General features: G+C 42.9%; 1 protein-coding gene across 5 annotated transcripts; it reads left to right on the top strand.

Annotated features, from left to right (window-relative positions):
• IKZF4 (IKAROS family zinc finger 4) lies at positions 1-27,173 on the top strand. 5 transcript variants are annotated; one of them, XM_074270055.1, is made up of 8 exons: positions 1-118; positions 12,178-12,232; positions 18,205-18,309; positions 19,383-19,643; positions 20,501-20,668; positions 23,668-23,817; positions 24,571-24,705; positions 26,182-27,173. In XM_074270055.1, the coding sequence occupies exons 2-8, from the start codon at positions 12,193-12,195 to the stop codon at positions 26,940-26,942; spliced, it is 1,620 nt and encodes a 539-aa protein (XP_074126156.1). In that variant the 5' UTR covers positions 1-118; positions 12,178-12,192; the 3' UTR covers positions 26,943-27,173. The 5 variants fall into 5 exon arrangements, with proteins under 5 accessions (XP_074126156.1, XP_074126157.1, XP_074126155.1 ...); XM_074270052.1 differs by lacking the exon at positions 1-118 and adding an exon at positions 9,388-11,823; XM_074270056.1 differs by lacking the exon at positions 12,178-12,232 and having other exon boundaries at positions 23-118.
• The last annotated feature ends 700 nt before the right edge of the window (positions 27,174-27,873 follow it).

Raw genomic sequence — 27,873 nt, 5'->3', positions numbered from 1 at the left:
AGCCCCGAGCCGGCTGGGCCGGGGGGCTTCCCCCCCCACTGCCCCGCCCCCCTCGTCCCCAACACTTTCCCCCCCCCCTTCCCGCCCCTCCGCTCGCGCGCGCGCGGCGCCGCCTCAGGTGAGTGAGGGGCGGGGCTTGGGCGCGCGCGGGGGGCGGGGGGCGGGGCCCAGGCAGCCTAGGGGCGGGGCCTAAGGGGGCAAGGGCGTGAAGTGTTGGGGGTTGGGGGGAGGCCTGGGATACCTCGGGTCCCCTGGGCCTGGGCCTGGGGGTAAACAGGGCGGTGGAGGAAGAAGTGGGGGGAGGGGGGGAGGGGGCATGACCCCCTGGGCCGAGGTGGGGAGGATTGGTCAATAGTCCTGGAGGGAGGGGAGAACGAGCAGGACGAAAAGCTAAAGAAAGAGGGACAGAGGATGGAGGGGGAGGAACCCTTAAAGGGGAGAATCCAAGTGGGACTGGGGGAGAGAGATCACAGGGGGCTGAGAGAAAGGGGGGAAGGGGGAAGAGGAACCGGAGGGCCCAAAGGATGGGGCAAAGTTAAGGAAACTGAAAGAATGGGGGGGGGAGTACAGAGGAGTCCAAAGGATGGGGCAGAGGACAGAGGGACTTAGAGGATGAAGGGGAAGAGAGAACAGGGCTGAGAATGGGGGAGAGTAAGGGAGAACAGAGAGAATAGGAAGAGTACAGGGGGGTCCAAAGGATGGAGGAACGAAGAGCAGAGCTGAGAGGATGAGGGGAGAACACTGGAGAACTGAAGATATGGGAGAAACTAGTGAATAGTCTGGGGGGATGGAGAGAATGAGGGGAGATGAGAATGGGGGGGAGAAAGTACTGGAAGACTGAGGCTGGGGGAGCAGAGAAAACAGAGGGATTGAAAATGGGGGGATAGAGAGGAGAGAGGAAAGTGCTAGGAGACTAGGAAGATGGGGGAAGTACAGGGAAACTGAGAGGATGCGGGAGAGAGCACAATAAGGCTGATGGGGGAAAGTAGAAAGTTTGAGGACTTGGGATCCTAACTAAGAAATAAAAGAGAAGGTGGGAAGAAACACCAGAAGAGGAAGAATATTAGTATGATAGAAAGAAATGCCTAGAAGGGGAGGAATAAAATGGGCTTTATCAGTAGAGAGATTTAGGAGATCCAGAAAGCAGGGTTAGGAATGGGACAGAATCTGTGAGACAAAAAAAGGAAGAAATGTCTGGGAGAGGGTGATTTTGGCCCTGATAGGAATAAAGGTGAAGAAGGACAGACTTGGAGAAGGGTGGGAAGTTTTCTTCCTGAGTACTAAGGGGATCCTATAACCAACTAGTCCGACTAATTCTCCCTCTTCAGCTCCCTTTTCTTTCTCTCCCTCCCCTCCCCCCACAATCTGGGAATTTAAGTTTTCTCACTTGTGTTTTTGTGATGCTTTACTGGTTGTGATAGTTAAACTTCGTTCTCACTTGTTACTATTCTGAAAGGAAACATTTCTCAGATGTAAAGCATTTAGGAAGTGTGATACACCCTTCTCTCTGCAAGGCCTAGGACATTGGGGGTTTCCCACTCCATCTGGGTCTCAGCTTCTAGATAGATCTTTTATCCTTCAAACAAGCTAAGTATTGTCTAGTAGTTGTCTAGTAAGAAACCTCAATTCTTTACCTGAGGGCCTCATTACTCCCTCCATTGTAGACTTCCTGTCCTTCCTGTGGTGTTTCTGTTGTCCTCTACTACCCCGAATTGGTAGTTGTCAGAATCTGGTTTGTGATCTCTAAGGGTCTCCTCAGGGGTCCTACGTATGGGAGATATGCTGTAATGGACAAGCCCTGTATTTGAATTCAGAAAGCCAGGGTTCTGGTCCACAGTGTGCCATTTGCTACCTGTATGACTTGAGCAAGGCACTTTACATCTTGGGTCCTCAGCTCTAAAATAAAGTTGGAGAAGATGAACTACGAGGTTCCTTACGGCTTAGTTATTTACTGTTTTGGTAGATGAATGTGTATGTGTTTATGTGTGCAAAGTTGCCTCTCCCATCCCTTGACCTTTGATTCATATTTCCTTTAGTGTTATGGCTTTTGAGGCCCAGATTCTCTTGGTGTCACTTCCCTTTCTGTTGTTCTTGATCACTTTGTTCTAGAATGCATCTTTTGCTTCTCCTCCTGCCTCCTCCATATCCTTAGGTAACATAAAAACCTGTCTTTCTACAATAGCTCCTCTTGCATTAACCAGCAATTGTCAACTATATGGCTACAGCTAATACCAATCTGGAACATGTCCATCAAAGGTGACCAGGAGTGTCATTAAGATAATTCATATTTCCATCACCAGGCAAAGACAACTCCTTTGGAAAGTAGAGTTCCAGTTAGCAGGAGACATAAGATCCTCTTTTACTTCTCCCCCTTCTCTCTCCCCATTTCAACAGTATTGCAGCCAAGAGAAACCAAAGGATTTTTCAGCTCCCATGCACTTTTCTAGTACAGACCTCCTCCTCCATAGGCTGGAGATCCATATAGGGTCCTGGGCCAGAAGAAGAGACAGAAAGAGGCTCTTTTTTTTTTTTTTCCCTGAGGCTGGGGTTAAGTGACTTGCCCAGGGTCACACAGCTAGGAAGTGTTAAGTGTCAGAACTCAGGTCCTCCTGAATTCAGGGCTGGTACTGTGTCACCTGGCTGCCCCGAGGCTCTTGAATTAAAAGTTGCTAAAAAGGTTGCTAAACTTCGAATAAACTTCAACTAGGTCACCTTTTACCCTCTTGTGATGCCACTGGCGCTGACTCACCACCTTTTGGCCCTTGAATAAGAAGCTATCAGTCTCAGAATGAAACAAAAAAAGAAGTGCTCGTAATGCTCCTGGCCAGTGGCCTTTATTAAAGAGGAAAACTTGGCTCAGCTGAGAATAAGCTAGACTCTCTCTCAGGGACCCATTTTCTGTTAAGTTTGAGAGGTGCTCTGGACTTTTTTCTTCCTACTGAAAGAAAACAATTTGAGTCAGGGTAGTTTTCAGTAGTCTTCCAGGTTTCCTTCTGTATGGGAATACAAGACTCAGAGACTGTTCTGACCAAGGGTTGACTCTGATGGTACAAGCTCTTTTGGTTTTTCTTCCTGATCTGTGATTTCATTATTATAGGAGACTCCAGATGAGGAAACTCCTTCTCCCAATGCAAATGAACCTCTGCTCTGCAACTGCCAAAAGTCTTAAAGTTGCCCAGGGATTCATATTTTATGTAAAAGGTTAGATTCTGATACCTAAAACCTTTAAGTCATCTCTTTTCCTTTCTTTAGAATATTTAGTCTTTTGGGGTTTTTGTTTTCTGTAGTAAAGAAAGATGACTTAGAGACCAATCCTTCATTTAAAAAAAATAATAAATCAGAAAAAAAATTGTCCTTTGTATAACTCCTAAAAAGTTTAACTTTATTTTTTAAAGTTATTATTACTATTACTAGTTATTTTACTAGAATGAATTAGGATCTCCCTGGAGCTTGTGGAATATGCTTTGCAGATGTGAAAAATGTACTGAATTAGAAACTTTAGTATTGTCTCTTGGTTTTTAGCTTCCTCCATAGAGGATGAAAACCTGGGGGAGAAAAGGTAATGGGCATTCTGTAAAACAATTTGGACCTACTAGAAGTCCCTCCCTCGACTATCCCCTCAAAAAGATTAATTAAAGTGGGAAAGGACTTTTATGTACAAAAATATTTATGGCAATTCTTTTTGTAATGCCAAAGAACTGGAAACTAAGGGGAGAAGGGTGCCCCTTACTTGTTTAATAGATGGACAAAATTATGATATATGAATGTAATGGAATATTGTACCATGAGAACTGATAAAAGGGATGGTTTTAATTAAACCTGAGAAAACTTAAATGTTCAAGTGAATAATTCATTCAGTTATTGAGTGAAATAAGCAGAATGAGAAAAGTTAATATAACATTGTAGAAAAAAACGACTAAGACTTAACTCTTGATCAGTGTAATGAACAACTAGAATTTCAAAGGGTCAGTGGTGAAACATGTTGAAACATTAACCTCTTCACAGTGAAGTGAACAATTCAAAGTGAAAAATAAGATATACATTTTTAGACAAGTCTAGAAATGTAGGTATTTGTTTTGTTTTATTTTGTATTTTTGACACTGGGTTTTATTTTCCTTTCAAATGGTTTTGGGATGGAAGAGACTCGAGGAAAGGGCTTAATAACAGGATCAGGGTTACCAAAATGGAGAGAGATAAGAAAAAAGGGTCATTAAAGCTTTTTTTTTTTCTTTAGGAAAAGTAGAAGGATAGTCAACAGGAAACACAGACAAGGAGGGCAGCTTTAAAAATAATATGTTGAATTTGTATACTTGGAGAGAGAAGTAGTGGGCAGAATCATGGCTTCATATACACATCTGCAATTTTTTGTTTCATATACTAAAATTTTCATCTTAGTATTTGTTGAGTTCAATTGTTTTTTAATGATAGAATCTGGAAATAATAAAAATGTTCACAAACATTGTTTTTAAAAGATTTAAAGAGAATACAAATCAGTTCAGCAAAACCAATTCATTAACCTATTCTCCTGCACTTATTTTCTCAATTCTTCCCCAGGACCAGACTTGATTGTTATAATTACAAGTCATTCAGGGATTTTTTTTTCTCTTCCCTTCATATTTTTGTAATCATTAACCTTTTTTTTGTTCTCTTAATTCTGCAGTAGTTCATATGTTCTGAATTTTTCATATTTATCATTTGTTGTACTATATTCCATTACATTTATGTATACAAGAGAAGCAAGAGATACTATTTTTCTATTCTATTTTGTATGTGGAAATGCTCATTTTGGTATTAAATTTTAAAAAAAAGTGACATTGTTATACTACAATTTTTACAGTTCCTTAATTGATGAGAATTTACTTTGTTTCCAACTCCTTGCCACCATAAGAATGCTGCTATGAATATTTCGGTGTATGTGGCACCTTTCTTTTTGTCTATGACCTCCTTGAGATGTATATAGTACAGGAGTGGAATTTTTGAGTCCAAGGATATGCACATTTTACTCACTTTGTTACCATAATTTCAAATATGCTTTCCCAAGTGGTTGGACTAATTCACATATACACCAATAGGGTATTAGTGTGCCTATCTTCAGCTTCTTCAACATTACTTTTTGTCATCTTTGCTGATTCGCTAGGTATGAAGTAAAACCAGTTATTTAATGCGCTTTTCTTTTGTTTCTCCTCACTTTCTCTCTTTTGCCTATGTTCCTTTCTTCCTTATAAAACCTCCCTTTACACACATAAACACAGTGAGGCAAAACAAATCCTCATGCTGACCATGTCTGAAAATGTATACCTCAGTCTATACCTGTAGTGTTTCATTCCCAATAAATTTGGATCATTTTTCCCCCCAAACAATATTTTTGCTCTCTGAGAACAAATCAGAGCATGAAGTCCTGGTAGATTCTGAGTAATGACACATAATTTCCTAATTTGCCTGTTTACCCTTTGTGTAAATGGGATAAGTTTTACTTTCAGACTATTGGGGTCTGTTCCCTTTTCCACACAATGGTTTGGACTCTGGATTGATAAAAAATCAAGATTCATCTGTATAAGTACTCTAAGGAAAAGAACAATTTTGATGAAAAAGGATTTTGTCATTGTTGTTTTAGTTGTGTTCAACTCTCTTGATCCCATTTGGGGTTTTCTTGGAAGAGATTCTGGAGTGGTTTCTTATTTCTTCTCCAGCTCATTTACAGATAACAAACTGAGGGAAACAGAATTAAGTAACTTGTCCAAGGTTAGACAGCCAGATTTGAACTCAACCTTCTTGATCACAAGCCTGGTACTCTATCCATTGTGCCTCTTAGCTACCTGGAGAATATAGATAGCGTACTCACTCACATTTCTTATCAATTGCCTAGTCTTTAGGAGTCTGCCTCTTCCACATCTCTCTTCACACCACTCCCAGTCATTTCAGTCATATTGTATTCTTTGTGATTCCATTTAGGGCTTTCTTAGCAAAAAATGTGGGAATGGTTTGCCATTTCCTTGTCCAGTTAGTTTTACAGATGAGGAAAATGAGGCAGACAGGGTTAAGTGACTTGCCCAACATCTGACACAGATTTTGATCTCAGGTTTTCCTGACTCCAGGCCTTTTATTTTCTCCACTGCATCGTTTAGCTGGCTTGTCTTTTCACTGGGCATCATATTTGGAATCAACATGGCTAGATTGCATAGCAGAGTTTTACAGGCTATGTTCCCAGATTGTTCATTGAAATAGAAGTGGAAATACAAGTTCTTAATGTCAACCAAGAAATGAAGTGTTCTGTTTCAGAAAGGCTTTTTTTTTGGGGGGGGGGTTAGATTGGATCTCCCTATCTTGCCCAAAATGGAAGCATATTGGCTCTTCTCAGGTCCAATTCCTCTGCTGATTGGTACAGAAGCTTCTGATATGAGTCATTTTGATTCTCCCTAGGCAGTCTGGTAGCCCCCTGCTTCTGAGGGCTCTTCATATTGTTGTTAGACTTAGTTGGGACACCTGATTGATTTTAGATCTGTGCAGAACTCCTGAACTCAATCAATTCTTCACCCTCAACTTCCCAGGAGCAATGTCTATAGTCCATGTGCCACTGTACCCAGTAAGAAATAATTTTTCAGGTGAGATAAGCAATTGGTAGTTGAAGAAAATGCCATAAAGAAAGTATAATATATTTGATGACAGCGTGATATTTGACAAAATCTTCCCTCATGTGGACAAAATAAAGAGATATGGCATAAATGAAAACATAGTGGTTCAATGAGCTAAATCTGATAAGGTACAGTCCAATACAGTTCAAAACAATCAACTCTATATAAGTACAGGATGAGGAAACATGGCTCACAGTGTTATCTGTGTGGGAGAATTGGGGGGGTTTTAGTATACAGCAAACTTAAAATGAATCACCAGTGTGATCTGGTAGCCAAATGAGAAGAGATCTTTGCTTTAACAGGCATTAGTTCCAGAATGATGGAATTTTGTAATCCCATTGAACCCTATCATGAGTCATTCTACATTTGGGATATTTTGATTTTGGACACTACCTGTTGAGAAAGGCATTGAAAAAACGGAGCATGACCAGAGAGAGAATTCAGAATAGTGAGAGAACTAGAAATAATGTCTTACAAAGATCAATTAATCAGAAGACCGAGGTATGTTCAGTCTAGGGGTATTTTAGTATAGTATAGTTTTTATAGTTTTTAGTATAGTTTAGGTTAGTATAGGGTATTCAGGTATTTTGAAATCTGTCAAATAGAAGGCAGAAAGTATTTGGGTGCAAAATTCAGAAGTAGAGGGAATGAGTAGACATTTCAAAGAAGGAGAATTAAGAGTCCACAATAAAGAAAAACTGTAGATTAGATGATGTACTAAAGCAGAATGAGTTGCTTTAGTAGGTAATTAATTCTATTCTTTGGATACCACCTAGCTCATGCTTGGTGACTACCCTGAGTTCCATAACTCCTATTTAGATATGAGTTAAACTAAAAAATCTCTGAGGTCCATTCTAAATCTGGAATTCTTTGCAGCTGCTCCAACTGGTATGGTTTAGTAAGGAAAAAACCACTGAACTGAGAATCATCTAACCTCTCTGGCCTTGTTTCCTCACTTCTCAATGAGAAGGTTCAACTAGCTGATCTCTAAAGTACATTTTAGTATTAAAATTATATGATTTTATTGTCTAAGTAGGACAAAATATATTAAATGCTATGCTAAATAACCTACCAGAAGTCTCATCTGAATTAAATGTGGTAACTGTTCTTCAGACTAATCTATGCTGAAATGCAAGAAGATATATGTGAATGGCACAGAAGGTGTTACTACTTTCTTCTCATATGCCTTAGCCCCCTCTTTTTTCTTCTAAAATACACATGAGAAAAAGAGGCAAGATGAAAGGGCAAGAGAAAAAATATAGCCATAGGAGATCTAAAAGAGGGTGAGATGGTATTTTCCTACCTCTTTGGTACTGTGGTATCTTCCTAGTTATTATCTCTTATTTTTAGAATGGCCATTCTTAGGATGTCTTGGAAATTTCTTCCTTTCACTCTCCAAATACTTTATGAGACCATAATGCTTTCTTGTGTTGTCTATGAACATGAAATCACTAGTTAAAGCCTAAAGAAAAAATTATTCAGGTATCCTCAGCAGAAAAGATAGCCACACAAACTTAAAAAAAGGCTGTCAGGTTACCTCTTAGGATGTCAACTCTTGGGGGGAAAAACAAGCTAACCCTAAAGGTCATTTCAGAGCAGCAAAGCTCTTTGTGTCTAGATTTGTTTCCTAGAAGGTTCTGTGGAGCTAAGCAGTAAATGATACTTCTTTTACCAACATCTTTCTATGAGAAACCTGCCAAATTTACTCCACCCAGTATGTTTCCTTTATGAAAATACAGTTTTAAAGCAACAAGACAACAGTGTCATTCCCAAACCACAAGCTTCCAAACTTTGGTTGTAAAAGGCAGAGGCAGTAGTGAGCAGTACATTTTTGATCTTCTTGTTCAACTGGAACTGTGAATACATGAAGGGGTAAGAGCAATGCCTATTGTCAGTGAATCATGGTGTACTTAAGATCCCATATCTCGAGAGACTAGAAGAGATGTTTCTGCTTTTCTGTTTCTTGTTCCTCTTGTACTGAGTGACAAAAAAAATAAAATAAAATAAAATAAAATAATGACCCTAATCTAACTCTGCCCCTTTATCCTCTCTATCAGTACCATCACCTCAAAGAACAATGGGGGATAAAGCATTTGAACATTAACTTGTCTTCAAAGTCATTTCCAAACAGCCAATTCTCTAGGGGGAAAAAACAAACAAACTTTTTCCTGACCAGAGAGTGGAATGCTTATCCCTTTTTCTCTTTAGGAACAAATTGGAACAGGGGACCCTGATGGAGACTGAGTAAAGCCACTGTAAAAAGGGAGATCTCCTTTCCCAGTTAATTTGTTTATCTTATCTAGGCAACTTGTCTTTTTAAAAATCCCAGTTTGGGAGTGTCGCTATCACATTGGATTCTTTGGGGGATTTGAAGCACTTTAATTATTTCCATTGTCACTCTTATTTCAACGTTTTGTAATATGCAGCTAGGTAAACTCAACTCTGTCATTTTTGTCATTAACAATTAGAGCTGTGGGAATACTATTTCGGAGACATAGAAGGTGGCAGCTATTGGCAGAACTGTGAAAGACAGACACTGGATTGGGCCACCCAAGTTACTGGCATATACGTGTCCCACCCTGTTACTGGGCTTGGCGGGAAATCTCCAAGCCAGATAATATGTATTAATATCAAACAGGGAAGAAAACTCATTTTGTCCCTGAAGACTAGCAATCTTCTTTCAGTTTAGTTGAACAGTTTATATATATATATATATATATATATATATATATATTTACTATATGCAAGGTGCATGGACAAAACTGTTCTTAAAGAGCCTGCATTCTACTTGGGGGTGAGGGAGGATAAATCAATACAAGGTAATCTGAGAGGGGAATGAACACTAAACTGAAGGATTCGGGAAGGTTCGCACGTGAGATGACATCTTGTACACATTTGGTACTCTGGTTTCCCTTCAAATGGAAAGATTTGTTGTCATTAAGTCAATTCTTTCCCAGGGTCTTTTATCTAAAGCTGTCTTGTATAACCAAAACTTCTATCTTTACCCTTTACCTAAAATAGTGTCTTGATTCTTGGCAAAGCAAGATTTGACCCAGTTCCTCTGCCCAGGGAGATACTAGATTTTGCCTGGTCATGAAGAAATGGAATCCAGATTAGAGGAGGAGCTTAGAGGGATTGGGTGGAATGAGATATCTGGCATCCTCATCTCTTTCTTAGAAAAGCTAAGATTCATTTCAAGGGTGCCAAGGTTAAAGTAGTAACTGAATCCTCATCCTCTCAGTTCTGAGGTTATCAGTTTGGCACCCAATTGCATTGGTGTCAATTAAAGATTGCTTTTATTCAAGTCATGTTGTATCTGTTTGAATGGTTAGAAGGCAGGAAAGTTTGATTTGATACTCAGTTGCATTGATTCCTCTAAATAAATGCTTAATCTAGGTTCCTTTAGAAATCTGACTGGGATCATTTGAGCAACTCTCAGTCAGGACTACTTCATAATCCAGTGACTAGAGAGCAATCTTTTCATATGTCCCTTGTTCACCTAATTGTTGCTTAGTCTCTAGCCCAGGCAATCATTATTAAGTTACCATCACTTCTTCCTGGGAAGCTAGTTGGCTCAACTGTTTCTACTTCTGAAGTGAATCCCCACTCTCCTATAAGATGACATCAAAGAAAAAATTGGTTTAACTGATGTTAATGCTAGAAATAAGAGAGAAAACAGGAAGAACCATGAATAAGATCCTGAACAACTTGATTGTTCAAGTAGTTTAATGGAAAAGAACCAGCAGATGTCCTACATTCTGGTTCTGGACTCTCACCATGTGACTTTGGACAAGTCTCTACTGGCCTTATTTTCTCTAAGTAGAAGATAGAATCCTGTTTTCCTTTTCCTATTTTCCTTAGGTACTATGAGTACCAAAGAGACGTAGGCAAAAAGCATTTTGAGCAGCTCTCTTGAGCTCTTGTAAATGCCAAAATGGTGTTATGATGAAAATGGTTTGGGAAGGATGAAGTCTCCATGGCTCTCCAGAGTATTCTTCCTATGGTTTTGACCACCTTAGGGAGCTATGCCTTGAGTACTGTGTGTGAATTTCATAACATGAACAATATTTAGATAAATGGGCTAAGTCTACTGTTATCATTATTAATAGAGGGATTTAAGAAGCCCCTTTTAATTTTGGTCTGTGTTGTAGTCCTGCAGCTCACTGAACTTACCTAAGGAAAGACATCAAGAAATGATGGAGGGGCAGCTAGGTGATGCAGTGGATAGAGCCCTGAAATCAGGAGGACCTGAGTTCAAATGTGCCCATAGACACAACACTTCCCAGCTATGTGAACCTGGGCAAGTCACCCCAAGTTAACCTCAATTACTTCAGAAAAAAAAGGAAGAGAAAAAAAATGATGGATCTGGGGACTTGCTAAGTATTTCTGGAGAAGAGGATGAGGACCTGAAGTTTAGTGCAATAGAGATGAAAGCTGCTGGATAAGTCAGCTCCTGGATATGTCATCAGTCATTTTAATTAACTTCTTTTATGTTCTCAAGTCTCTCTCTGAGCTACAAATAATTGGGAAGAAATGGAGGGATAGATGCTCTAGGGATCTTTTCCCTGATTTGGTATGAGTAACAAACTGGATAGCCAGGAATTTGCTCAAATGGAATTCTTCAAAGTGGTCAATCCAACCGATCTCACCACTTAAGGGTCTTTTATTTCTCTCCTCCTTCTCTTTCAAATCCTCCTGTGAAATATTTTTATTGTTATGTGGTAAGGATAATTTTGGACATATGCAAATTTCCTATAAATCACACTCATTTTTCTCCCTCCCAATTCAGCTCCTAAGGAGATAATTCATTGCAACAAATTATCACTTTTAATTGTTCTCAGCACCAACTTGTTTAGAACATGCTGTTGGCAATTATTGCCTGCCTTCTTCAAACAGTTCAACCTGTATTTTAAGCCCAGACTCAGGTTTTGTTTTTTAACACAGCAAATGTAATTGCCTAGAGGGGGGAAAAGCCACTTAAATGTATAAAACGTTCATTAGCACTGTAGGGAACCCAGCACTAAATTCTATCATGGTTGCTCTTCTCCATCACCCTCTTCGCCATTATCACCCTTTTCATTGCCTGGCAATGAAAATCCTTAGTGTGACCATCTCTCAGCATCACTGCCATATCACTGTCCTCCTCTTAGCCAGAGGATGGAGTTTTCTAGGAGACTCCTGCTATCTCCCAGTGGGTAGGATGTATATATTCACTTTGCCATATTAAAGACCACTGCTGAAGGGATTTCTTCCCCCACCAAAACAAGCCCAGCTAGAACAGTTCTGGAATGATCTGAAGCTTAATTCTCATGGGTTGCAGGTTCACATACTTCTTGGAGATTAAGCCAAAATATTCTCTTCCTCCTCTTGTCAGAGCACAATATGAATTTTCCCCTTTTTCTGGAGCTGTATCAAATGAGGCCTGTCACAAGGAAGAAGATCTTGATCATCCTTCATGAATCCTTCTTATTCAAAAATTATGGGAAGGCACTTTTGCTACTTACCCAGAACTCAGCTTCTAATAGCATTTTTTTTTCTCTTGCAGCAAAGTCTCTTTAAGATGGATATAGAGAACTGCAATGGCCGCTCCTATATGTCTGGTATGTTCTCTAATTTGTTCTGCTTCTTAAAAGCTGGGAGTAACCCTCCTTTTTCTTAAAGGAGTCACCTTGGACTATAAGGTCCTTAAAGCTGCTAGTCTGGCCTGGTAGTGATTGCTGGCTTCCTTATTTTATTTCTGAGATCAAGAATAATTCCTCTCCCTAAGTTTTCTCTGTATGTAAGGAGATGATGAGAAGAAGCATTGCCCAAGTTGGAAATATGGGCAAAGAGGAAAGGAGTGATTCTCACTTATTAGATCAACTCTTACAAGCAGATACATAAAAGAGATGCTAGGTACCCTTTTCCTCTTCTGAGATAACTGGTCTCTTTTTGTTACTACCTGAATCAATCAATCAATTTGTTTAATTGATTTATTAAACATCTACTACAAGTACTGTGCTAAGTACTTAGGATAAAACTACAAAAAGTTGTATGATGATGGTGAGTCAGATAAGAATTGAATCTGTTTCTCATCAGAGAATCAGAACAAAATGAGTGAGCATAGGCCCCACCCAGCATCCTAAATAAATGTATTTTTTTCTTGCCTGAAGATATTCTGACTAGGGTAAATGGGCGAGCCTTTGCTTTTAGTGTGATTTTCAGTGATGCAGAAATAACCATAGACTTACCAGACTCAGATACAGTGGGTGAAAAATGGAAACATCTCTTCAGCCTCTTTTTTAAAAGATGAGTGTAAAGGAGCTGAAACCAGTTTTTATCTCTAGGACTCAAGGATTCATGATATTGAATCACTGGAATAAGAATTTAATTTAGGGGAATGAGGCCAGGTGCAAGTTTTAGAATCTTGAGTTGTTACCTTCCATACTGTGGAAAGAAACTTATATTTGCTTTTTGTCCCAAAAGAGGCTGATATAGGGACTGAATGGATGAGTCAAGGACTAAGAAAAAATAGAATGGGCAGGAGATCAGTTTGAAATTTATTGGTAGCGTAAAGTGAGATTTAATTGAGGACATCTTGAAACTGATGTTTATTTCTCACCAATCAAGACCTATATTTAAGGAAGAGAAGAGGGTCTAGCCAAATGGAGAACCAACTGATAGCTATTTCCATGGACAGAGGTAACAGAAAAGAAATAGACTGCTTTGGATGAACCTAGCTTAAGCCTAAAGTCATTGTCTCCACAAGTATCTGTGAATCTTCTAAGCTTCCTGCTTCATGAAGTCAAAGACTCAAAAATACAAATGCATCCATCCTCCTTCATTGGTACTTCTTTCCTTGAGCATCCAGCATTATATCTAACTTCATTATTACCACATATTCCTTCCCTCAGAGTATTAAAGAATCCAAAAAGAACATCAAGCTAGGAAACTCTTTCACTGCTTTGCTATATAAAGGAAACTTTTTTCACTTCCTAAATAGATTGAGGTTTCCTTGTAGAACCAAAAAAAAGAGGCTCCTACTTCAAATGATTCTCAAAAAATAAATGGAGACGCCAAAGACACCTCAGCTATGCCTTGAGAATGTTCACCTGGCATTTCTGGGGGGTAGTTGTGATGAAATGGGACTGAGAAAAGGGGAAAAGAGAGAAGAGCTGATAGGATAATATAGTGGACCTCAAAGATCTCCCCTGTCTATCTGAATAGGGAGATTTTTTTCCCTAGATGTCTGGGTGTCTATCAACAACCCTTCTTTTCTAAAGGTGATATTGAGGATTGACTATAATTGTTGAGAGTAACAGTCTCAGTTTTAGAGATCATGACTTTATCTTTATTGTCTGAGACAAATGAACTTTCCCTAGTCTGGTCAGTTGATAGGGAAATGGCATGATGTCTCATGACTAATCTTGATGTTTCTCTAGAAGGAAAAATGAGCAATTCTGCCCCACTTAGTGTTTAACTCTCAGGAAGTTTTTTCTCTCTACTTTTACTATGTAATAGACTATTTCATCTGGATAAGTTGAATCCACATAAATTCCATTCCTATCCATATTCTACTTTAGAAGAAACTTAGTATCTCAAAATCCACATCTATCAGAAACATTTATTACTTCAAACCTTCAGAATAGTAAAATGCTAAAAAAATAAAAAAAAAAAAAAGTTAAAAAAAGAAAGGGACTCGGTGATAGAGAATGCTGTTCTTCCTTTTATTTTTTATTTTTACAAAATGGACACTTTCTCTCAAATTCCCTGTCCCTTCTACCTCCAGGGTCTCAAAATCAGAGAATCTAGTCCTTCAAAGTAGGTCAGCACTAAAGTGCTCAGCTCCTTTGGAAGGGAGCACAGCCAAAGCCTCATCCTGCTAGAAGGCTGATTCCTTGGGGGAGGGGGGTGGCACAGGGGCCCCAGAGGGCAGTCTTGGGGAGGGAAGGCAAGCAGAAATGGTACAGACACATTTAGTTGTGTTCAGTGGTTTTGTGAATTCCCAGATGTAGTTAGGGTCCCTAAAAGGGCACAGGACAACAGAGCAGAACTGGCCAGGAGCCAGAATGTTATCGGTCCTTTCAGCTGTTGGGAAAGAGGGCTTTGTCTTCACTAGTCCTAAAGAGAAAGACCTCCCTTTTGCTGTAGAAAAAATAGGGACAGGATTGCCCATGTTTATAGCAGGGAGTGGCTTTGGCCCTGTCCTAGAACCTCAGCAGCTGCTCTGTGTCCTGGGTCCTGTGGCATCTGGGGGCCTTAGCTTCCTTAGCTGGTAAAGGGCTGGCTGGCCTGCCCCTTGCAGCCCCCTCCAGCCCAGCAGCTCTGTCTCTTCCTCCTCCCTTGCACACACTCCCTGGATTCTCAGGTATTTGTTGAGTAGTTGTTCTTTGTCTGCTGGGCATGAGGGCATCTGCCTCCCCCCCCCTCTCAGCCCTCCTCGCTGCCTTGGGAAAGAGATGTTTTAGCCTCAGCGCCCCCCATTCTTTCTCCCTAGCCCTTTCTTCAATCATACATAGACACACACACCCCCGAGCCGAGCACTTCTTGCCAGCTGCAGCTGTGGGCCCCTGCTCACCGAGCTGTTTGCTGCTGGTGCCTATGAAATGACGGCGGTTCCCCTCACTTCCAGGAATCCATGCTTCCTGGAAGGTGAGTGGCTGGGCTCACCCCTGCCTGCCACCCAGACGCAGACATGCACACACCACCCGCACTCCAGCACCGTTTCCAAGGCGGTGGCTTGCGCTTGCACCCTGGGGTCTCACCAGCAAGGGAAGGATAATGTAAGTTCAGGCAGGAAGTGGACAGAGGGAGGGGGAAGGGGGTTGCTGGGGCTAAGGAGCCAATTCAGAAACAACTCCGGAGCCTGAGGAAAGGGAGAGGGGTAGAGAGAAGGGAGGAGGGAAGGGGGAGGGGGCGTTCCTTGCTATGCTTGCCAAGGATGGGAGAGGGCGTTTGGCGTTGCTAAGCAAAGACAACGGCTTGAGCCGCCTGAGCTAGTGGTGACATCTCGATTAGGCCTTGGGGACACAGATGGAACTGCTAGGGGTAAAATGCCAAAGAAGGTCTGGGTGGGATAGTGGGAGAAGAAAGGGAACCCGGTTAAAGGGAATAGGGACCCGGCACCAGATGCCTCAGGTTTGAAGAGGTAGAGGGGGCTTCTTTCTCTTCCCAGCCATGTCCCCACAATGGGTGTGGGTGTGGATGTGGAAAGCAGGGAGCTTGGCATTTACCTTGCTTCTTTGGAACAGGCCAACTGTCCCCTATCTTAGAGCCCCATTGCTAAGAGAGATCTGCCAAAGTGAAGGCCCTAGAAGAGAAGTATGAGGATTCAAGGTTTTCTTTAATTTCCTGACTGCTTCTTAAGAGCAGATACCGTTGGAGGTGGATGGGGGAAAAGGCAAGAACAGAATGCTAGCTTTTCTTGAACGTAAAACGAGATAGCCTGTGAGCTCCTGCTTCCCCTAATCCTAAAATGTGAGTCTCAGAATATGATTCTGATGGCTAAGAAGCCAGCCTTATTGTGATAGCTTTGCCTAGGAACATTTTTCTGGGATATGAAAATAGCCTAGCCTGATTAGTTTGGAGTATCCAGAAACTTAGGATATTTGAAATTCCCTCCCCTGAGCTCCTGATGCCTTGAGGTGATCTGATGAATTTCCCAAAGCTAGCTCTTGTTCCCTCTACTTCCTGAGGATTCAAAGTCCATGAGTTTTCCAGATTGATTCCTAACTCCTGAAACTAATTGTTTCAGGTAATTAACCCTTCAAAAGTTAATTTGAGTATAGAACAATCTTCTGGTACTCCCCAGGGAAGAAGTGGATGAGAATATTCTTTACCTCATTTTTATCTTAGAGACAGTGGCCTTATCTATCCAAGGGCTTCATGAACTGGCACCATTTGGCTGTTAAGGGAATGTTTTTTCCTCATGCTCAAGTCTAAGGGGAATACAGTCAGAGCCAATGACTTTTAACCAAATATCCACTGACATTTTCTAAGTTCACTAATCTTTGTGGAGTCAAGCCTCATATCTCTCTTGACTAGGGCAGTTTCATATTAAGTAAATAGTTAGACATAGACTCTTGTAGTATAGGAACTGTTTTAATTTTATCTTTTCCCCTACCTTTTAGCACTATGCCTAGCCATGTATTAAGTGCTTAATAAGTGTTTGTTAATTTATTTTAAAAGGTTAAGACAGATCCTTTTTCTCACTCTTCCTCTCCCAAAATTCTATATAATGCCTCAGTTAAGGGAGTCTGAGGGTAGAGGGGTGGACCCATCAGTTTACAGCTCTGTTCATATGTGGTTGTGTTCTTATCTGATGTTCTCAAAAGACAGAAGCTATCCCAGAAGAGGGGACTGAGTCTTAGGCCATGAGGCATTTTGCAAAAGATCTAAAGATAAAGAATTCATATTTATTTAATGCATTAAAAGCTCCCAATAACACTGTGAAGTAAGTTAATATCTAGGAACCTCCAGAAGTTGAATAGAAAATGAAAAGGGAGACTTTGATTAAAAAAAAAATAAGATTCTGAATGATTATTTTCTCTTCATTAATTGGAGCAACAGAAGCATCTCTTACAGGGAGGGGCCTTGAATTTTCTTGAATTTGTAAGCAGGGACGGATGGTCCAAATTCTGGCCTTTTTAGAATTCAGTCTTTACTTTGTGAGAATGAGTTTTTTCACTACAAAATATCTGGATAAAATAATAGGTAGATTTCCAGACTGGGGATGTTGCAATTTCTCTTTGCGTGTCTGTATAACAGGTGTCTGTGAATGTCACTATAAGCATAGAGCTAGATCTGCTCATGATTGTCTAAGTATCTGCACATATCTGTAACATGTATATCTAGATATATACTTCTCCTCATCCCAAATTAATATGGTCCTTCTCTTAAGAAAATCATATAATATGGTTACAAACACACGTGAGACTAAAGAATACTTGTATAAAGCAATATATCAATCAGCAAATCCAAACCAGTAGACCATAGTACACAGTGAGTGTGCAAGTGCTTAAGGGACACTATGTAGAGAAGTAAGCAGAATCAGGTAGAGTCCCTCATAAAAGGAAGACATCCTGAAAGAGACACGTTTTAGAATTGGGGTTTGGGAGTCCAAGGATGAGTCTGTGGCTTAAGAAAGACAGAATTTTTAGTCCTCACCTAAGAGATGGCCTGCCCATCACCTCCTTTAACATGACTTCTCATGACTGGATGATATATGTGGAAGTAGCTAGAGAACTCTATAGCTGGTCTTTCCCAGAAAATCCAGGAGGTACCTTTGGAATCTATTGAGGGAGACATTCCCAAGAAAATGCCTTCCTCCTGAGGCCCCTATTTGTCTCCTTTCCTCAGCTCTCCAAGCCGCAGTCCCATTTCGCTTCCTGTGGGTGTCAATTGATGATGCTGTTCTTCCCCTCAACCTTATAAAGTGAGGTAGAAAGGGCCCCAATCATCCTGTTCCCCTGAGGTCTGAAGGGTACACATGTGGCTCTCTTCTCCGTGCTGAGGGACAAGAGGACATACTGAGTGCTGGGTGATATTTTTCTAAGCTTCCCCCATTAACCGTGTTCTGCTTTGTCTCCTCAAGGTAGTGGGGACTCATCTCTGGAGAAGGAGTTCAGTGGGGCCCCAGTGGGGCCCACTGTGAGCACACCAAATAGCCAGCACTCTTCACCCATCTGTTCGCTTAGTGGTAAGTATCAGCTCTTCATTCCCACCCCAACCCTAGTCACATCCCTGTGTCAAATATTTCCATTTATATTCGGTTCTGTTTTTCTTTTTGTTAGGGACTATTTCCCTATTATCTTTTTCTGACTTCTATAACCCTTTAAGAGCATTGGGGAGCCCAATGTCCTTGGTTCCCCTGGTTTCTGAAAGGAGAATGGTTAGTCACAGTTAAGAAAAAATGAAGTTTAACTCAGTATAGATGAGGGGTAGAAGATGTGCACAATGAGTAGGGAACTAGAACATGTTTAAGTGCTGAAGAAACTTCTTGATTCTGTTAGACAAATAGAGATGGTGATGAGGTGTTGTGTTGGGAAGTTGGTAGAGGGTGGAGGGCCCTCCCTATTCACCCTCACTGTCCTCTTCAGGTGGAGTCCTTGTTACTTCCTGTCCTCAACTGGCCTTAGATCTCTGACATCTCTAAATGATTGGAATAATCAGAATGTAGGCCAGAGCCAAAGTCAAAGCTCTTTCTCCCACAGACAGCTTTTTTTTTCTTTTTTTTTTTTTACCCTCTCTACCTTTAGCTTTATTGAGAAAAGGAATGAGTAGAGGGTGGGAGGATAAACTGGGTCATATATGTCTTCCACCTATATCTCTTTTCCTCCCCTGCTCTCCAATTCACCTACACCTTCCCCTGTCCCTCACCAAATCCTCCTAAGACCATCTTGCCACCAATGTCTCTGATTAGTTTTTTGCCTAGGGCTGAATCAGACATCTTGATTAATGATAGAAAAGTTGTTGAAAGGAATTCCATCTTCTTTAACACACACAGACACATTTTTCTTCTTGTAAGAGAAGACATCTTACCATCTCCTGATCTTTTTATTCTTGAAGCTTAATTACCCAGTGGGTGGATTGTATAGAAAAAGATATTCCTGACCTCAGCAGGACCAGTTGCTCCTCACCATGACTACTGTATACTCGAAACTGGATAGTGATGCCTTTTGCATTCTCAAAAATCTGACCAATTTCTTCTCTACCGAACCTAAATTGTTCCTCTTTGCTTTTCCTTTTCCTAACAAAATGTTCATCTCTCAGGTAATTCCATCAAGGTGGAGATGTACAGTGATGAAGAGTCAAGCCGACTGCTGGGGCCAGATGATCGGCTTCTGGAAAAAGAGGACAGTGTGATTGTAGAAGACTCGTTGTCTGAGCCCCTGGGTTATTGTGATGGGAGCGGCCCAGAGCCTCACTCCCCTGGAGGCATCCGACTGCCCAATGGCAAGCTGAAGTGTGACATCTGTGGTATGGTCTGCATCGGGCCCAATGTACTTATGGTACATAAGCGCAGTCACACGGGTGAGCAGAAATGGGGCTCCTGGGATAGGCTTTGGAGTGGGATTGCAAATGGGAAAAGGAGAGTGTTTCTTGGGATATTTTCATAAATGATAGCTGTGAAATAGCTAAGGAGTTACTGGGGTGGGGGGAAAGCATTGATCAGGAAGGGTGCTAGGGGAAGCCACAGTGAGGGGTGAGGTCGAGGCAGGAAAAGAGCAAGATTTCCCATGACTTATTTCAAACTGGCAGAAAGGGGAACTTGGGCTCCCAACCTCCCTTGCTCCTATCTCATTTATCACAATGAGAAGGTGGTGATAAGAATTGTTCCCTTGAGGTTTGGGGGAGGTCCTGTGTTGAGACCTTAAGGAGTGTCCTAGGGTAAGCTAAGATTGGGATTCCTGGGTACTGTTTCTGGTTCTTACAACCCTTCCTAGGGCCTCCGTGCTCCCCTTCTCCCTTCTATTTCCCCTACCCCACCTCCATTAATCTCTTCTCCAGAAATGGACATATGCCTTCACTTCAATGCTTCCCCCCTGGCTTCTAAGACAGAGGAGGTAATTTGGAGCTCAGACATTGATTAAAGCCAAAAGGCCATCTTGTGCCAATGCTCTTGGAGAGAGACACTGGACTGCCTCTCCCCCTCCCTCCCATAAATGCCTGGCACCTATCCCTGCACCATTACACTATTAATGCCCTGAGAGAGACTCTCCCAAGAAGTAACTAGATAAAGCAGGAATTCCTAAGGCACAGTCCTGCCTGGCACCATAGACCCACCTTGCCTATTAGAAAAGTGTTCTGAGCCAGTTAGGTGGGGGGGTCAAGTCTGGCCTTAAAAACCCTCTCCCTCCCCTCCCCTCTGGGGTCTGTCTCCCTTGCAGGTGAGAGGCCCTTCCACTGCAACCAGTGTGGTGCCTCATTCACCCAGAAGGGGAACCTGCTGCGCCACATCAAGCTGCACTCAGGGGAGAAGCCCTTCAAATGCCCCTTCTGCAACTATGCCTGCCGCCGGCGAGACGCTCTCACTGGCCACCTCCGCACCCACTCCGGTCAGTGAGCCACAGAGAGGGGAGTAAAGGGAGGGAGGGTTGCACCTTGGAACTACCTACTCTCCTCTAGCTCCAGTCCCACTCCACACAAGGCCCTATGGCTCAGTCAACTAACATGAAATCCCAGCCATACAAAAGAAATAGGAAGTTTGCTCTTTGTTTTTAGAGAGCCAATAATTTCGTTGGGGGAGAGAGGAAGTAGCAAAGCTTGAAAAAAAGCAAACCTAAATTCTTAACATTTACAAATTTAATGGTGCCTTGTATCTTTGCCTTTACCTCCTGATCCACAGAGCCCTTGTGGGAAATTTCAGGGGATATTTGGCAAGACATTTAATGTCTACCATGAACTAAGCAGAGGAGCAAAGGGGAATAGGAGGCAATGGTGGTGTCTCTTAGCTGTCATCCTCTCTGGTGCCAGAGCCATCCGTTCCCCATTACATCCCCACTTCTGAGCCCTGGGGGAAACCCATCCTCCCACCCCACCTGTTCCAACTCTTAAGCCCCACAGGTGTTAAGAGGCCCACCCTTTGGTTCTTTAGACATTGACTCGGGATGTAGGAATGATTTCTAGACCTTCTCCTCCATTCTTTCCTGTTTCCCATAAAGGTCCTTCTACTAGTTTGGAAGGAAAAGAGAGCAGGTAATCTGCCTATAAACTTCTGCCTCTTCCCTCTCCTTAGGTCAAGTGCAGGGCCACAGGGTGGCAAGGGCTCAGGATTTGGAATAAATTGATGGGGGGCCAAGGTAATGATACTGGCCAGCCCAGCCTCAAGAGAGATGCTTGGTATTGTGTGAATCCAGGGAGCAGGCTGCATTTCCCAGCCTCCTCATTTAGTGTAGGGCTCATGGTGTAGACAGAGGACCAAAGAGCTGTTGAGTTGGTTCTGGGGAGCCTCTCTGAAAACTCTTCCTGATGTTCTGTCTTCTAAAATTCATGGGGTCATATGTCATAGGATATGAGAGAAATACGTTTGTCATTTCGCCAACCCAATGGCTTCCTCCTTATTCTTTTCCCAAGCCTCTGACTCTTCAGAGCTCTTCTTCAGAGTTGGGTGGAACCTTTTTACTCCAGGGTTGGGGCAGCAGACACAGAAAAAATAGTCCCCTACCTAACTTCCTAATCCATCTGTTACACAGATACCAAGCAGTTACCCTTTGCCCCTTGGATCCTGTATATTTTCCCCACCCTGGGAGGTCTGCACTTAGAAGTGAGTGGGGCTTAGATTTGAAATGGAAAGGAGGAGTGGAGAGCCTCCCCCTGCTGGTTTGAAACAGGTTGTTTGGGCTCCAGGCTTAGGGACTACTCACTGCAGAGGTGGGACGGGCTGGGTAGGTGTGGAGACATTTTCTCTTGGGATGAGCAAGAGCAGAAACAGATGTTAGAGTCCACCTCTGAGGTTCTGTGCCTTCTCAACCCTCACAACAGTCAAAAAGGTGGTTCTTCCCAAGGCCTGAGCAAGTTGCCATTGGCCTGAATGGGGAAACCAGGGGCCATCTCAGGGATGGTTTTCATCGCATCCTCAAAGGCTAACATTTCTAGAGTGAGAGCGGAATAGCTGCAGACCTCAGACAGCCCCCTTTCCCTCACTGTGGGGGAGACCCACCTTCCTAGCGATGCTTTCTCCTGGCTTCCTGATGACCTTTATAGTGGAATCAGTCACATATCCTCTTGGGCCCCCTTCTATAGTGGCAATGCTTTCTGTTTACAGTGATGTAGTTGTGTGTATTGCTTTCCTGGCTCTGCTTTCTTGGCTTTGCCTCTGTTCATGAAAGGCTTTCCATGCTTACCTGCATTCTTCCTATTCATCATTTATTACAGAACAGTAACATTTCATTACATGCAATAACAAAAGTTCATAGTTTCTTATATAAACTTCCTTCCCCTACTCACACACCCTTCTCCTTCTCCCCACCCTTTCCCTTCAGTTCCAAGCTCCCTCATGTTCTCTTTAAGGATAGAGTCTAGACCTATAATTTCAGTGACATAGGGAATCTCAGGTAAGATTACCTTTTCAGTTTTACCAATGCAGCTTGGCACATAGTCTACAGTGTAGTCTTAGACAGCTGCCTAAGGCATTGAGGAATTAAATGACTTGTACAGGGTCACACAACCATGTGTGAGGGGTCTTCTTGAAAACTGAAGTCAGCTTTCTGTTATACCATAATGGAACCTCTAATACCTGATATTTACCAAATTCCTTTTACCTATCCCCTAAGAATGTTAATATCTAGCCTTTAAATAGAAAACTAACCAGAATAACTATATAGTTTCTTATGGGGTGAAGAATCATGTTCTTTTTTCACCTTCTTTTTCTTCTTTTTACTTTTCTTTTAAACCCCGCATTCTCTTTTTATCCCTTCCCAGTTCAACCTTGGTATCTATTAAGGACACATCTTCTTGATGCCCTTGATATTTCAGGAGGGGATCAGTTTCCAGAAATAGAAAAACAATGTACAGAAAGCTCAGTCTAGAAATGGAAGTCAAACTAGGAATGGAGTAGAGGGGGAGCTAACTCCCCCTTGACACCCCACATAAGTCCTGAGGGCTTTTAGTTCATTGCCAACAGCCCAACATTTCCCCCTCAACAAAAGCCAAAGGTGCATACTTGAGAAATCCCCTTTTCTGATAAACAGCCGCTTTCAACCATCCGCCCTATAGAAAGGTTAAACCACAGCCTGGGGCCCAGGTTCTGATGCCCTGGGGTGTGGCCAGCCTGCCTACTAGGGGACTTTGTCCTTGTCTTCCCAACAGCAGCAGCTGGCCAGAAGCTCTAACCCTATGCTAACTGGCAAAAGGGTCTCTTCTCCCTCCTCCTGCTCTCCTATTATTATTATTGGTCCCTAGGCATGTGTTTGCCTGTAACAAGTGAAAAAGTAAAGGTTTTAAGTCAAATTTAGGGTCCTCTCAACGCCAGATATTGAGAGTTTGTTCTTTGCCTTTCTGTGGATCATAAATGACCCTAGTACTTTTTCTTCTCCATCTCAACCCTAACCCCTAGTGTCTTCCCCAACGGTGGGCAAACCGTACAAGTGCAACTACTGTGGCCGGAGCTACAAGCAGCAGAGTACGCTGGAAGAACACAAGGAGCGGTGTCATAACTACCTGCAGTCTCTCAGCACTGAAGCTCAGGCCCTAACTGGAGCGCCAGGTAGGGCATAGTTCCCTATGCTAAGAAAGGCAGGAAGAAAGGAAGATGCTGGTTAGTGTCTCCCTAACCAAAAGCTTCCATGGGAAGAGGCAAGGGTGATCACATCAGGGAAGATACCAGGTCACCAACATCCCATCTTAGGTGCAGAGCCTTCTGGGTATTGGGTGCAATGAGAGACCTGGAGAAGGATACCTATTTTGTGCCCTGGGCCCTTGGGGAAGTGATTGGTAAAGCCCATAAACCTTTTTTACAGGAGAATGCTTTTAAATATACAACATAATATAAGATTACAAACGAAATCAATTAAATTATAGTGGTCAAAACCTTTTTAAACATAAGATCATAGACCCCTAGTTAAGAACCCCTGAGCTAGAGGAAGGAGACACAATCCTTGCCCTTAATCAAATGAGACAGATAAAATCTAGACAGAAGATGAGTGCAAACTATGTTGGGCAAGATGACCTCTAATACATCTTTCGTCCCTGAATTCATGCTCCTATATATAAATATCTACAATATTTAAGGAATATTGGAAAGAAGAGAAAATATTGATAGAATGAATTTTAGATGATGGCAAGCAAAACACTGATGACTTCTAGTCACACAGAGAATGTATAGTATATTTTGGAGACTGTCTCACTTAGTTTTCTGGTCCTTAAAAGTTCCCTGAAGCAGGCTGCCCCTGTCTTGTTAGTACAAATCCGCCCCAGACTGATCCTCTTTCCTCCCTTCCTTCTTCCATTTCTCCTGCAGGTGATGACATGCGTGACCTAGAGATGGTGCCAGATTCCATGCTACTACACTCATCCTCTGAGCGGCCGACTTTTATCGACCGCCTGGCCAACAGCCTCACCAAACGCAAGCGCTCTACCCCCCAGAAGTTTGTGGGTAAGACACTCAAATGACTGAAAAGGGTGGGGGGAGGTTTGTAGAAATGTTAGGGAATAGTTCCCTGTTCCCAAAGCCCTTCTGAATTGTTGGAACCTGAGATAATAAAAAAAATAACTATACAGTGTTTGAGGGTTTGCATGGAATCATGGCTAAAGTACCCGCTATAGCTGTATCTTTCTTTTCCTTGTATACAAGCTCTAAGTATAGACTTTCAATAGCTCTGCTGCTAAGGTGGCCATATTTAGATAGCACAGTGAATAGTGCCAGGCTTAGAGTCTGGAAAAATTGGGTCCAAGGCTTGCCTGAGGGACAAACTAGCTCTGATCCTTGGTAGGTCCTTGACTTCTCAGTGTGCAGGAAGCCCCTCAGATTATGAGCAGCAGAGAACTGAATAAGAAAGACCTGAATTGGTAGAGGGTGCTTCACTTGGAAGGTCCCTTTACCACTAAAATCACAAGACCCAGTCCCAAAGCCAGAAGGTTTGCAAATCATTAGACAACTCTTATCTCATCTGGTTCCCTCCACCCTTCTAGGGAAGGATGATTATTATCACCATTTTGCAAATGAGCAAACAGATTTTAAAGATAAATGGCTTGTTTGGGGTCACACAGCAAGGGAGGTGTCTGGGGTGTGACTTGAACTCGGCTCTTCCTGATGACACCCTTCCCCCACCAATCCTAGCATACTTTCCACTGTGCCAGAGGTGTCAAATCCTTAGAGGTCTGAGACAGATTAAAATGTAATTGGGAAATATTTAACACAATAAATAACAATATACTAGAACTGAGTTGATATTAATATGTAATTTTCTCAGTTAACATGAGACCACCGGGATCTTTCTCTATGGATTACTGGCTCCATCTTTGGACACTGTCCCCTCTCCCTTTCCCCAATGTACTTTCCTAAACACAGCTGCCCTGGGAGCAGAGCTGTCTAGAAAGACTCCATGTCTTTAGCTGCTGTGGGTGGAAAAAAGAAAGAACAGAATGGCTAGAACAAGAAAGAAGGAAGTCAGACTTCACTGGAAGTATCTCAGCAATCAGGAATCTGACTCTCCTTCCCTAGAGCCTTTGACAGGGAGCACAGTCCATCTATATCCTGGCCCCCTGAGACCTCAGAAGGAGGGAGGCAGATCATGGCTGCCCACTCCCATGGCCACCTCACTTCTTCAAACCTTTGTTTCCTTATCTTCTCTTAATGGAGAGTTGGACAATATGATTTCCCATGGTCCTCCTTGATGTAGATCACATGGTCCTTTGATCTTAGAAAATAGTCTACACTGACATCCCTAACTTAAGATTCCTAGACTCTGGTTTGAATGAGGATCCCAATTAATTTCCTGAACTCTCATGGATGGCAGAACTAGAAGTGGGCTTCCATGGGCCTAAATAGAACAAACAAATAGCACAAAGAAATGCCACCCTTAGGATGTTCTCTGATTTGGGGGCTCAAGTGCTTTCTCCTTCCTTGCAGGTGAGAAGCAGATGCGCTTTAGCCTCTCCGATCTCCCCTTTGACATGAATTCAGGTGGCTATGAGAAAGATGTGGAGCTGGTTGCACACCATGGTTTGGAGCCTGGCTTTGGCTCACTAGCCTTTGTGGGCGCAGAGCACCTGCGCCCACTTCGCCTTCCACCTGCCAATTGCATCTCAGAGCTCACACCGGTCATAAGTTCTGTCTATACCCAGATGCAGCCTCTCCCTGGCCGACTAGAGCTGCCTGGAACCCGGGAAGCCAGTGAGGGGCATGAGGACCTGGCTGATGGGGGCCCCCTCCTCTACCGGGCTCGGGGTTCCCTAGCTGACCCTGGGGTCTCCCCCAGCAATGGCTGCCAGGACTCCACAGACACAGAGAGCAACCACGAGGAGCGGGGTGGGGGGATTGTAACCACACCTCAGTGTCCCTCAAATCAGTCAGCCCCTGCTCTGGTTATGGGGAGCCGGCCCAGCCCTGCCTACGCCAAAGAGGACCCCAAGCTGCAGGAAGGGCTCCCCCGGAGTGCTCCTGGCCACGCCAAGGATGTGCTACGGGTGGTGGGTGAGGATGGAGAGCCAGTGAAGGCCTTCAAATGTGAGCACTGCCGAATCCTCTTCCTGGACCACGTCATGTTCACCATCCACATGGGCTGCCACGGCTTCAGGGACCCTTTTGAGTGCAACATCTGCGGCTACCATAGCCAGGACCGGTACGAGTTCTCCTCCCACATTGTCCGAGGGGAACACAAGGTGGGCTAGTGATGTCTGGCCTTTCCTCCAACCCAGCCCTTCCTGTCTTTTACCCCTATCTTCAGAGGTGTCCAACCCTCCCCTCTCACCCCTGCCTCCGCTGTCCACTTTGCAACCTAAGTTTTGCTTTTATAGCCTGTCACACAGACATAATCCCTGGCTGCTTGATTTTACATTTGACTCCTCACCATTTCCTTTATGCCAGTTGCCAAGCTGATTTATTTAAGCATTGTGATGAAACAGGTCTTCTGTTTTTATTAGTCCTTTTTTTTTCAACCCTTATGCCTTCCCATATTCACACTAAGTTATTTAGTAAGAGGGTTTTTGCCCTCTATAGGAAAAGTCTATCAGATAGCTGCCATTCTTCGCCCTAATTCTCTTTTCCAGCCCTAGCCTAATTTCCCTTTCTATCCCTGCTTCCTTCGCTTTCCTAGGACAATGGGGTGGGAAGCTCTCGAGTTTGGAGGGGCATTGGCCTCCTGCTGTCCCTGATCCTCACCCCTCACTTACACTGCCAGATTCCTCAGTTCCGGTGCCGGTGCCTCCTGGCCCCACCATAGCTCTGTGGCATTATCTCTCCTCTCTGGGACACCCCTACTCTGGCACTCCATACCTCTCTGCCCTCTCACCTTGGGCAGCTTGCACTGTTCTTGAATGAATGAATGAAGGATTTCCCCCACTTAGAGGGGAGAAGAGGGTTGACAGTTCACTCCAGGGCACTGTGAGGCTCAGAATCCTCTCACTTGTTCCCCTAATAATATGAATACTCTGAAGCCTGCATTTGCACTCTGGGTCTCCCACTAGGATGTGATGGTCCTCTCCCTTCAACCTCATAGGGGCTGTTCAGGTCCTCCAACCAGTATGTGTGCTCGGTCTTTCCTCCACTTGGGGTACTCCAATTTGATATCCTCAGGGGGTGAAAGTTGGGTCTGCACCTTTT

The sequence above is a fragment of the Sminthopsis crassicaudata genome, chromosome 5 (genome assembly GCF_048593235.1).
Source record: "Sminthopsis crassicaudata isolate SCR6 chromosome 5, ASM4859323v1, whole genome shotgun sequence".
Classification (NCBI taxonomy): Eukaryota; Metazoa; Chordata; class Mammalia; order Dasyuromorphia; family Dasyuridae; genus Sminthopsis; species Sminthopsis crassicaudata.
The sequence above is the reverse complement of the archived record's forward strand: the minus strand, read 5'-3'. Positions and strand labels throughout refer to the sequence as shown.